The 13,051-nt window shown below is 46.1% G+C and overlaps 1 protein-coding gene across 1 annotated transcript in view; it reads left to right on the top strand.

Annotated features, from left to right (window-relative positions):
* The first annotated feature begins 7,266 nt into the window (after positions 1-7,266).
* Positions 7,267-13,051, top strand: part of LOC118222266 (voltage-gated potassium channel subunit beta-3-like) — a 29,013-nt gene continuing 23,228 nt past the window's right edge. The window contains exon 1 of the mRNA XM_035407714.1: positions 7,267-9,473. Within this exon, the coding sequence (XP_035263605.1) occupies positions 9,169-9,473 (305 nt within the window). The 5' untranslated portion in view covers positions 7,267-9,168. The remainder of the gene's footprint in view (positions 9,474-13,051) is intronic.

Genomic DNA, 13,051 nt, shown 5'->3' with positions numbered 1-13,051 from the left:
ATTTTCACACATTGCTGCTGCTTTTTGTCAATGCAATGTTCACAGGAACGCTGAAGAATACATGTACTGCTGGACTGACACCTGTATTTTTGGCCAGTGAACTCTGGAGCCCAAGCGTCAGTTTGTATTTTCCCAAAGTCAAATGTCAGACTCCATATTTGTTGTGGTGTGGGGAAAACAGGGTGTGCAAAAAAACAGATTCTTAGACTTAATGTTACGTTTTTAAGGTGTATCAATCACCCAATCAGGAGGAATATTATTGTTGCTTGAAAATTAATTTACAGACACACTTATATAGACACAATCTGGAAACATTTTGTGCAGTGCTATTTTTTTTTTTTAAGTTGAGGGAAAAATTCCTTGGCCAAAGAGAAAGCAGGATAAGAATATTAACTGTGTCAAGGTGAAAATCAGGTAAAACTAGGCAGTCAACACTGTCTTTTTTGTATTGGAATCTATTGTCAATCACTGAGTAATTTATACCGGATTAATATTAAATAGTTGTTAGGTTTAATAACCTGATGGGATACCCTGTCTGAATATCATTGCATGTCAGGCTGAAAATTAATCACATTGTCTTGCTGTCGCAGTGCATGACAGATTTTCCATTTCCACGCATTATCACTTGACATGGATCAGTGTTGGATTTATTCTTTAATGATTTATATCCATATGTCCTAGGGTTTTTTGCATTCGTGGTTGGTGGATCCTGCCACCTGACAGTGTCACTTGCTGAAGCACGGTGGCTGTAGTCCTCACTGTATCAGTAACCAACAACCCACCTGCAGTAGAGCGACAGATTTACTTGGAGAAGGTTGTGTTCGATGGGCCAGCTAACAGGAGCAGCCTCCTGGTTCGGCCACAGCAGTGTTAAATCATACAGGCATAGATATTAGATTCTATAGAAGTATATATATACAGTATTTGGTTTTCCAATACTGGTACAGTATCACTACTACGCTACTACACTGCACTACTTACCCAGGCTCTACTGTATTTACTGTACACACAGTGACTCCAGCAGACTCTGTTGGCTCACAGAATGTTGCCGAACACTCTGTGTATGCTACAGTATGTGTGAGGCTCCTGAAGAAGCTTGAGGACTCTGCTTCCTTCTCTTTTGCATCACTGGGGTCAATTCCGTCAATTAATAAAGCAATTTATTTGGGCCCATTGATTCTGCTCATTATTTAGTTCCCTGCTGGAGGCATTTTGCCTGTGTGGGGCTTTTTATTAATAAATCAGAATTTAGAAAAGGAATTGTTTGCGAAAATATTGTGAACCTTCCCATCCCACCAGGATTAGTGCATTTCAGTGGAAAGGGGACCTTGTCACTTGTCCTCCGCTGCAATGTCCACTGCTGTGCTCTTCCAGGGTCAGTGGAGCATTGCAGCATGGCAAGAAAGAGCCCTAGGCTGTCTTCAGATATCTGTGTGTGTGTGTGTGTGTGTGTGTGTGTGTGTGTGTGTGTGTGTGTGTGTGTGTTTTTCTGCTCAGGATGATAGTAAGTACGAGATAATTGGATACCAGGGCTCTTGCAGTACGTACATAAATCGGTCTACTTTTGTGCTGAAAGCTGTGACATCCATTTCCACAGTCATACTACAGCCTCTGTCTCTCTCACACACACACACACACACACACACACACCTAGCTGCCAAAGGTTAATAGCAGCAAATAATCTCCTCTGATCGGTTTCTGCAGAAGAGCACATCTGTGTGTTTCACCAAATGGGCTAGACATGGTTATTATTTTTGTTTGCTCTCTCTTTTGGGCGATAGACCAACGTGTGGACAAAAACCGGACAAAGACCAGAAGAGAAATACGATTCAATTAGTCAACAAAATTAAATCCCAATATTTTCGATATATGACGACGATGATGATGATGATTATTATTATTATTATTATTATTGTTGTTGTTGTTGTTGTTGTTGTTGGTACTGTTATTGCAGCCGCTGTAAATTTATTTATTTATTTATTTATTTATTTGGCAGGCAGGTACCCAGAAGGACTGCAGTAAAAATGTCAGTAAATGGGTTCAGGAGAAAAACTGTTTAAAAACATAATGCTGAACAACTATCCGTAAGGCGTTTGCATTGCTTTAACCTGTGAAGGGCCTCACAGCCACCCTGCCCACACTTCTGCAGTCCATGTCCCGGGCCAATGCTGGGAAGGCCATCGGGAAGCAATAAAGGACATTCCCAGCTCCTCGCCTCCTGCCTCAGGGTCACCAGGACCTTGGCTGTGTTCCCACGGCCAGCTGTGGCCATTTTGCCCTGAGTACTATATTTCTCATTTCAGATATTTTTTTGGAAAGCTCAGTTTCTGAGGAACAGTTTTTATTACTGGTTTTGGGGTATAGTGGGCCTTTAATGAAGATTTCAGGATTCCTTCCTCAGGGCTAATGACATCAGTCTGCATTCCTCAGGGTCAATGTCTCTCTATATCACTACGATGACGGAGTGGTGTGAAATTTTACAGATAATGCAGGAAGAACTATTTTATGTTTCAGTGAGCCTATTGTTGCCAGGATTCTCCTTTGATCCGTTATGCTTTTGTTTGATGAATTTCAGTTGAAATCAGATGATGGTGAGTGATTCTGTCATTTTCAACCGTTGCAGTTAGTTCACTCTACCACTGGGGGGCCAGTGAGGTGTAGAGGTATGTTGGGTGTAGAGCAGCTTTGGAGTGGAGAAGTAGCCAGTCGACCGGTTGAGAAGAATTTAACAGGGAATTTGAGCAACACTGCGATGAAGGCTTTAATGAAATAAGAGCTGACAAAGTAAAGACAGAGAGAAGTGGGAAGAAGAGATAGAAGGGGGGATGGGAAAGAGAGAGAGAGATGTGGAACAGACTGCCCTTATTACTAGTGCCATCTGTTTGTAATCCACTAGCATTCTGCTTATTAACGGTGAATGTGTGTGCCTGAGCATATGTGTCTTTGGGCTGTGTGCTTTATGTGTGTGAGATGGAGGGGTGGTGAGCAAACCCAACCCAGCCCAGACACGACAGAGATCAGGCCATTTTCCCAAACTGAGCAACACTGGGAGTTCCAGAGCTCATTGGCTAAAGTGAGAGAAGCTGCCAAGAAATCTCTTTTGCACTTCACAGATTTGTCTTTTCTTGGGAGTTTGGCTTCTTCTGAAAAAGGCCAATATTAAAACATGCCTGGAGTTCGCTGTAAGACATGTGACAGATCCGTAGACCTATGTCGTCTGATGAGACCAAAGTTGAGCTTTTCGTCCTGAAAGAGAAATCCAGTATTTGGTGCAAACCAAACAAAACCTATTGCCCGGGTCACACCATCCCTGCCATCAAACATGGTGGTGCCAGCATCATTCTGTTGGACAAGATGGCTGAAGCCAAACACAGGTAAATCCTTGAGGATAAGGGGAACCCATTTCAGTCTCCAGGAGATCAGCGCTTAGGGTGTAGATTCATGATGCAACAGGACAATGACCCAAAGCACATGACAAAAATGACAGAGGAATGGCTCAAAAAAACTGAAAACCCAACAGAGGTTTCACATTCAACCTCTAATAAATGTCCAGTTATATTTTACATATCAAAGGCAATATTTCCCCTGAGCGTGCATTTTTCGGAAAAAAAGAGAGAGGCTTTCCATGCTTTTGACCCTCTCGTCTTTTGGCTCTCGCTGTCATCCCTCTTGTAAAGGTTCTATTGCTCTCCGCAGAGGATAATTCACCAGAGTTCTCCACAATGGAGATGAGTCACGCTACTTCTGGATAAAGGTGTGAAAATGATTGTAAAATGAAGCAGATTGTATCTGCTGAGATCAAATGTGAATGAAGGCAATTTCACTGAATGGCTTTCACTTCTAAACACACGGTGTAATGCAGATTCAAAACATTTTTTTGTGTGTTTTGCATAAAAGTATCTTGTAATTTGTCAGAAAACACCCATAATTAATTCACTGTTGGCCAGATTATTTGGGTGGATTATTTAGTAGTGTTTAAACGGTACATGAACTGTAATATCAGCTAAACAGGTCACTGGTCTGACTGCATTCAATGGTGAGCCATGCAATTACACATTTTCTCCACTGGAGGGTAATGTTGAGCATATCGAGTGGCAACACTGTCCTGTCCTCATTTCTGCATTGCCGAGCAGAATCACTGAACCATGAACACAGGCTTTTTAATGGTATGGGAATGCATGCTGTTCACACTTACCTGTTGAGTGCAAAAGCTGTTAATGTACTTGTCACTCTTTGTCTTCATCAATATGTGTGTGCGTATGTGTGTGTGTGTTCATCTGTGCATGCATGCATTTGTGTGTGTATGTGTGTGTGCATGTGTGTGTTTGTGTACACAGTAAGATGCTCTGTATAAATGTGTTTCTTTCTGTGGGATTTGTGTGTGTGTGTGTGTGTGGTGTGTGTGTGTGTATGTGTGTGCTTGTGTGTGGGTGTGAGTGTGGATGTGTGTGTGTGAGTGTGTGTGTGTGCACGTGCGCATATACGTACTTTATGCCGCAATAGTGGTTTAGTGGTCCTATAGCAAACACAGAGCTTGTCCATGTGAGAGGTGCTCTGAGATTTATTGTCTTTCTCTATCTCTATCTCTCCCTCCCTCTCTCTCTCCTGGGGACTTGCACAGTCCATCTTTTCACTTCTCACTGAGTCAGCAGTGCTCAAGACTGCACCCACTCTTCTGTTTCCCTCTCCCAAACACACAAAGTCTCACACATACTCGCACTCACAGACATGCACACACATTTTATCTCTCTCACAAACCTGCAATTGCACTGAAATCTCTCTTTCTCTCAGTCTGTCTCTCATTCATGTACACACACACACACACACACACAAAGAGTGAGAGAGAGAGACTAAGAGAGAGAGACATGCAGTACTTATAAATAAAGTGTGAGTAACTCTTCGAAACATTGGCAGACATACGGACGCTCGCTGATAACTACAGCAAAGTCATCTGTTTATGTTCTGTACTCTCACACCCCCGCATTTAGTGTCATGCTAAGTGACTAAATACTGAGAGCTGGCCTTAGGCTTAGTGTGAATCTTCATTCCTATTACTGTAGCTTTGATTGTTTTACTTTTTGACACCAGGACATTGCTTTGATCTTCATATTGACTATCATAAGCATATGAGCATGAGCTAGAATGTTATGGTGTTCCCCCTGTAAGCATTGAAATCATGTAGCCTCTGTGGTCATATTCTAGGATTCTTTTTTGGTTTAAGCCTCTCTCTTAGTTTGGTTCTTTGTCCATGCATATGTTTATGTGTGTTTATGTGAAATTACACCACTTTTTATACATAGCCCCCCCCACCCCCCCAGGTGCTGAGTGTCTCCTCTAGGTATGCCCTGCCAGGCCTGTACAGCATGCATCTTCAGCGCCTACTTGTTTCGGGGCTTAGTTGCCTCAAGTTTTCTCTTCAGAATATGAAACGCCCTGTTCAACTGGATTTAGTCAATTGGATATGTGTGTATCTATGTGTGCCTGTGTGTGTACGTGCGTGCGTGCGTGCGTGTGTCTATGTGTGCATGTGTGGAGCAGACTTAGCTAGATCCTGACAGGTTGAGACAGCTCCCTTCTCAATCCCCTGCTGAATGACCTTGTGCAGAAGGAAAGCAGGATGACCATCAGCATCAATAAAACATCAACACTCCACCGGCTACACAAACACCTCTCTCTGCAGTACACATCTTTCTCTCACCTGTAGACACACACGCACACCAGTGCACACTAAACTCTTTTACACTTACCTGGACACACGATACACAGAGTTCTACAATGTAATTAGTATCTCACCCCTTCATCAGTATATATACTGTATACTCAGTAAGACATTCCAGGGTCAGACACACGTCTCGAGTGTATTTTCACTGATGAAGGTGACACCTCTGACAAAAACTGACCCAAAGGACATGAACAGACCCCTTTTGATCTACTGGTCTTTTAAATAGGTTTAACATCAGCCTCAGTAATATAATACAATTTGTGGCATCCATCTGACCATGCAACTCTATGAGCGTGTAGAACAGTCACCTCCAGAACCTCATGGAATACAATTTGTACTAAGAGCTTTCAGCCTGCTCTACCAAAAGATCCATTTCCCTTACACAAGGGAATGTAATGATTTCCTTTGTACTCACTCAAGTGGGTGGTCTCAAAAAATCTCTTAGTTCATATTCAAATGTAATTCTTGGACTTAAATGGAAATCGTTTTGTTTCTGGAACAACATGAACATACCCTCTGCTCTTGTCCGCCTGGATGGGTTACTTTATGCGTAAAGGTCTTCAGATCAACTGCAGTAATTACCCTGTCCAACACGAAACATTTCAAGAACATTAGAAAACCTTCCAGTTATATTCACATTTGTGTTTTGAGATAACTGCAATGTATTTACTGTTCCAAACAAGTACTGTCAAATTCACGAAAGTACATTCGAGGCATGTCCCATGTACCCTTCCTGGTAATGTCCCTTGATTAGTTATCATTTGGTTATCAACAAAACACAAATGGATGATAGCTGTCAATAACATTCAAAAATAATTTTGAAAATGTAAGAAAATGCGGTTCCTTTATGCGGTTTAATCTTTATTGTTATAGGGAATATTTGGATAGATAGATGCTCTTGAGGGTTATGCATTATGTGTTTTTGTGCCATGGGTTTTTTTTTTTGTTTGTTTTTGTTTTACCTATCTCAGATATCAGTGTTATACAGCATATTGAGGTAAAGGGTTTTCCTGCACAGCGCTTGGTCTTATCTTCAATGGCAATACAAGTGTGCCTTTTTCCTGAAAACATTGCATGAAGCTTGATTTTGTTGTTGTCAAAGGGATGGACAGAGATGAAGTCCCAATACAAATGTTATGTATTGATCATTTTATATGTAGGCCTTGTCAATATACAAATGACAATTCCCTTCATTTTGGACATTTTTTATAGATGATAAGGAATTGAACGACAGCACATGGAGTGTATTGAGCATTTGTGTGGCTGGGATGCCATTGCCATGTCTAAATCTTAAATGTTTACAACATGCTACGCTACAGCATATTTGATACTCTTCCCTAAAGAGAGTTATCCTTATGTTCTGGGTGTCATGAGAGGTTGCTGGTTGTGGCAGAGAGGTCGAGGTGAATACATTATGTCTATTCTTTTCCTTCGTGCACATTTCTCCTATTTTAATCCCAACTCGTCAATTCCCCATTGCGACGGTTTCACTATGAATACTAACTGCACTATCTCATTCGCTGAGTAGAGGCAAGATGGGTTAAGCAACGTCGCGCTCCACTGCATACTTGTGTTTCTATGCAGGCAACGGGGAGGTGGGGAAGAGCCAGGGAGGGGGTTGTAGATGTAGAAAGGGAAAGGAAGAGGAGGTAAAGTGAGAGTGACAGAGAAAAAGGGGGAGGGAGAATAAACCGCAGGCTGGTGTGTTCATTGAAAAGGGAGTGGTCCTTATTACAATAATAATTTTGCCGTTTGTGGGTGCATGTACAGAAGAAGGCTGCTGGGCACAAGCCATCACAGTTAACGTTCCATTTGTAGCGCGCGCGCGTCTGTGTGCGCGAGCGTGCGGGAGAGCTCGTTTCGCTGTCTAGAAGGCGATTCCGTTCGCGCAACCAGAAAGCGAGGGAAGCAGCGTGCGTTTGAGTATAGCATTGGACACTGGATGTTGGAATCTATCTATCCTGAATATTTGGAATGTTGCGATTCTTCGCCAATTCACCACAAGAGAGATTTTCTTGCATCAGAAAAGGACAGAGAGGGAAAGCGGCAATCAGAAGCAAGCAGGTGCTTTCCGATATCACCGGTGTTTTTTTCGTCGTGCCTTCGTGTTTGAGCCCAGCTGAAGAGCAGTGGAGTTGAGCTTTTTCCTCTGGATCTGGGGAAAACTACCAAGATTGTTAATAGGAAATCAGCTATTTTAAATCACTGACACAAAGAGGTTGTGCGTCTATCAGTTAGTTCAATTAATATTAAATTAATGACAGTTAGCTGTATATTGGTTGTTGTGGATTGGCGTTTTACATTGGATATAAGCAGAAGGAACTCGCAGTTCTCGGTTGTAAACGGGTTAACAATGGTAACTGATCATAAAAATAAGAACGGCAAGAGTCATTCTTGCGGTGACTGTTGCCGGGGGCAGTGCCAGTTCTCCGTGGCATGTGATTGAGCAGCGCAGTGTCAGGAAGTGTTACCGCTGTGTGTGCGAGTTCTTGTGTATGTGTGTGAAAGGGAGTTTGTTGTGTGTTAGGACATGCATGTAAGCCCACCGCCTATGTGTGGTTGGCCATTGTAAGCTCGTCTCAGCGCTGTCTTTAAGAGCAGTCAGTCAGTGCGCATTTGGTACACGACAGGGGATCGGCTCGGTGCAAGGAGAATTCCGTGGATCTGTCCGTGTCACCGGTGCAGCGCGCGCTGTGGAAGTCAGTCTGGCCGTCCACTAAGTCAGTGTTAGGATGAGTCAGATGATTGTGTGCAGAATTGTGGTGTAGCAAGGCACTGTTTTAGTAGTCAGTCTGTTTGTTAGCCAGTTGTCACGTTCCAGATCCCTGGCTATCCTTGTCTTTTCTCTTTGAGCTTGCTTGAGCAGTATGTGCATGGATATTTTTCACTTGCGTAATCAATGTGTTCAAGCATAGTGACCACAAGGGGTTAATCTCCATGCCAGCTCGCTCAGTGAAGACACAGTGGGACTGGCAGTCCGGGGGCTGTGGTCCCTGAGGTTGTCATTGGAACGGCCACTACAGGGGTGCAGCTCCGCCAACTCATATCCAGACATGGCTGTCTGCGCCAGTCCTCATCAGGCAAGCATAGGCATGCCGGTGTAGAGGCCCAGCCCTGTGAGCCCGCAAACATCTGAACACCATAGCTCACAGCACCTCGTCTACTCAGACAGCACCTGTGTGTGCCAGGTTGCAGAAGCTTGGACCCGTGCCACCCTGACAACTGTAGCACTACCAGTTAAGAGGCAGCCCAGCGTGCCAGTTTGGACTCTTTCCCTGACAGGAGAACACGCGCCTGCAGCGCGTAGGCCGGACCGCCCAGGCGCCACCCCCCTTTCGGAAAGGAGCAGGGGCGGCAGCCCAGCCGGGACGGGGCCGGGGGGGAGGGGGTCATAGTGCCACACTGTCCCGTCCTCAGGGGAGCGTGAGAGAGAGCAAGCAGTCAGGATGCAGGTGTCCATCGCCTGCACGGAGCACAACCTGAAGAGCCGGAGCAGCGAGGACCGGCTCTGCGGGCTTCGCACCGTCCCGCCGGGAGGGGGCTGCCCCAGCGGGGGAGGAGGCGGGGGAGGCGGGGGTGGCGGAGGAGGTGGCGGCGGAGGGGGTGGAGGCGGAGGAGGCCAGGGGGGAAATGGCCACCACACGTCCCAGGGGCAGACCAAGTCGAGGGCGGCGGTGGCCACGCGGACCGTCACCCAGGGACACGCCCACATGAAGGAGACCATCGGGCGGCACAGCAGCATGAAGTACAGGTGAGTGGGTGGAGAGGTGGAGAGGGGCGGGGTGGGGCAGGAGGGGCAGGAGGAAGGAGAGGGCCCCAAGATGAATATGGGAATGAGGCGAGCCAGAGTAGACACAGGAGACAGGAGGGGACAGGGCGGCTGCTGCTGGGTACGGGCCTCCAGATTCCTTCTGCTCCAAACCACTGATCCAGGATCAGCTTAACAAAACCCCAATCCTAATCACCACCAGTATTCACAAACAGCTGATGCTGATCCCAGGCTTTGGGGCAGAAATCTTTGCACATTTGTGTGATGGGGAGGGGGAAGGCCAGGAGCAGTGTATTGGGAGAGTGCTGTGTGCGGTGCTGGGGGGTGAGGGGTGGGGGGCTGCCTGCCAGGGTTGCTTCAAGGGTAGCACTTGTTGGCTGAGTCACCTGCAACTGATATTGTGGCTGGACTGCAGTTCACTGACCGCTTGTTTGTGTGTGGTTTTTAAAACGCCATTCATTTTGGACCTTGCGGTCAGCTCTGGGTGTCAGGGATGTCAGATTATTTGGTAAATCAGAGATAATGGCCGTGGTCCCACCTGGTGGAAATCCAGAAACCAGTTGGCCCGTGCTATAGCGAGGAGCTTCATTGCAGCTGGTCTCAGTTATGGTGCTGAAAATTGAGGTAGAGGGGTAATAATCGGCCTGCCTGGGGGGCTGCAAGATGTCCTAGGGAAGAAGATTGCTTTGGGAAGAGACATGGGTGTTGGTATGACAACACTTTGGACAATGGGAAGTATAGAAGGACGTATTTGGAAAGGACATCAACTTGTCATTGTGATGACTGGACTGCTCTCAAGGGGATATTCACTACTGTTGGGAAGAAACACGATAGGGACATTCATTTCCCTTCATTGCTGGTGTTGTTGTTATGTTAAAGGATGCACGGTATAATCTCACAGTAATTTCAGCTTTGCTTTTGCGATCACAGGGGAAGCGGTAGCAACATTTCGTAGTGCCATGATTTTAATGTGCACCATCACTTTGTACACCACCACTTTCACTGCTCCTACGAGCAGAACTGTACTACCACAGTAGTACTAATATTACTATTACCACTGCTCATAATTACGCTATTTTTGGAATAGGCTGCCTGGTTATCTGCATTCCCTTGAAAGGGGAAAAGGCTCAGCGGGAGAAACATTTACGCTGTGCTGGTGGCTTGGCCACTTGCTTGGCCACAGTCTGTGTCAGACGTGCTATCCAGCAGTGTACCCAGTCCTGCTTCTGTCTTTCAGTTCAATTAATGACCTTTCAATTCAGTCTCAATTTGTTTAATTGGGTTATTCCTCGTAGACTGAAATTGGGTGCTCATGATCCCTCAGGCTTTCCCAAAAAAAAAAAAAAAAAAAAAAGCCTGTTCCAGGTGCATTAGCATTTGTAACACAAACTGTGGCAATTTAAATGTAAATGTAAATTTTTAACGAGACGACGTTATGGCCCTACAGTCATATGCATTCCCATGTTCAGCCTCCTTTCAAACCATCTCATTTGCTGTGCATTTGCTGCATGGCGGTCTGGGCTGACGTGTTCCTCGTTTCTCTACTATCCCGGATTTAGACACTAAGCGGGCTCTATCGGAGAGGAATTAGGGTTCTAACTCTGACCCCATAGACCTCTCGCACACGGAGTCCAATCTTATTTTGTGCATTCTGCGCTGGTTTGTGTGGCCTGTGTTATTAAACTGGGCGTTTTGTATCGTTTGTAGCTGTAACCAGGGCGACGCAAAAGGTCACCGGCGTGAGAACACTCATCAGTGGTCGAATGTCGTGCTCGTGTCAGAGTTGTTTGGTTGCGTAATTGCTTTGAAGCGTTCTTGCAGTGCGCTCGAGATGAAGCTAAGACTCAGCCCCCCGCGCTGCACGTTTGTGCCGGATTGGAAAGGTCAGCTTGTTTTAATTTGTCTGCCTTTAATTCACGCGCTCGGGGTCGTTGGTTTAATCGTGGAGCGAAAGCCGATCAGCTCCGGCCAGCTGTAACGCTGGTGTTTGATCACCGGACCACCAATCTGCCGGGGTGTTGACGACGCTTGCCATTCGTCCAGTTCCAAGACGGCCCATGTTTTACTGTTCTTCAAAGTCACTGAAATTACAAAATGAATATGTTACTGGGCAGGCATTGAATTGCTAAAGCAAATTGAAAATAGAGCCTTGACTTAAAGTTCTTAAAGGTAATGTTTGAAACTAAAAGTTCTTTTGAAGCTACTGCCACTGAAGAAATGTGTTAATAGGGTTTTCTTTAGAAGCTTTTTTTTTTTTTTTTTTACCAAAGGTAGCCCCTGAAGCAAGTTTCCATTTGTGTGAACGTGACTGCTTCTGTTGATTGAAATCGTGCACCAGTGGCCCGTTTGGAGGCCAGAACCCCTGTTTCGCACGAGCGTGCAGTTTCTTCTCGTCCTGACATGGATGGCTGGAGGCATCTCGAGGTCTCCTGTGGGGCGTCTACTGCCGAGACGCGTTCGAACGAGCAGAAATCCATTTCGCGAGCGGCCGACACCGCGCGTCCTTCGGCGTGAGCAAACTTACACGAGACCGCGCAAAGTCGGCGGCGTTTCCACGCTGTCTGGACGGGACAGAGCTGAGGGTGCGAGCGTTCGTCTGGCTTTGCGGGGGCACAGCAGAGCTTTGCAGGCGGGGGTGACCTTCACATAGCATCACGGTCCTGCGATACAGCAGCCAAAGAGCTGATCCTCCACCCTCCCCTCCCTCCCGCTACAAGGAGAGACCGCTGCGAGCAGATCTGTATTTGTGTATCTCATCTGCGGGTTCTGATCTTCTCCAAGTTTGGGCTGCTGCTGCTTGCTGCTGCTCTTGCAGTCGCCCAAGGACGCTGACCTTGAAGATGTCCTGTTCTTCGTCTTCGGAGTCCCGAATTGTTGATACCCATCAGTGACTGAATGCTGTGGAGCCCGTCTACGACTTGGCTCCTTGTCAAGAGCGGTGGTTTGTTTTAACAGCCCAGGTTCAGTCTGGGTGAGAGTGGAACAGCGTTACCCCCCCTCCCCCCCCACACTCCCTCAAAAGACCCATGTTCCCCACCTCACCCTTATAGCTCCTCCTGCCGCCTGTTTTAGAGCTTTCCATCATTATAATCATCATCACTTTGGACTAATCGCAGCGGGGCGCATTCTATGATGATCGCTAATAGCATGCTTACGCATGATTGCGATCATGATTATAATCATAAGGACTGTGATAGTTTCACTACTGCGCTTATTGGGTGGACAGCTCAATCTGATTATTAATGATGTGTGTGTGTGTGTGTCCAGGTCCATATGTAAGTGTGTGCGTATGTGCGCTTGTAAGTGGCTGCTAGCGCTCTGTTGAGTTGTTTTTTCCATCCCCCAGGAGGAGCTGCTGTATGTTGAGGCAGCTCATTTGTCTGCGGGTGAGGGATACACACTTCACCCCATCCCTTCTCTGCATGCGCCTTAATTGCTTACGCTAACTAATTAGCCTGAGTCAGTCATCAGTGAGGGGAGCCATTACAGGGAGGGAAGCTGGGGGAGACGGCACTGGAAGACAGACGGGGTCTGTGGATCACTGTCCCCTCGCTGCCTCA

This window comes from Anguilla anguilla, chromosome 3, assembly GCF_013347855.1.
Source record: "Anguilla anguilla isolate fAngAng1 chromosome 3, fAngAng1.pri, whole genome shotgun sequence".
Taxonomy (NCBI): Eukaryota; Metazoa; Chordata; class Actinopteri; order Anguilliformes; family Anguillidae; genus Anguilla; species Anguilla anguilla.
The sequence above is the reverse complement of the archived record's forward strand: the minus strand, read 5'-3'. Positions and strand labels throughout refer to the sequence as shown.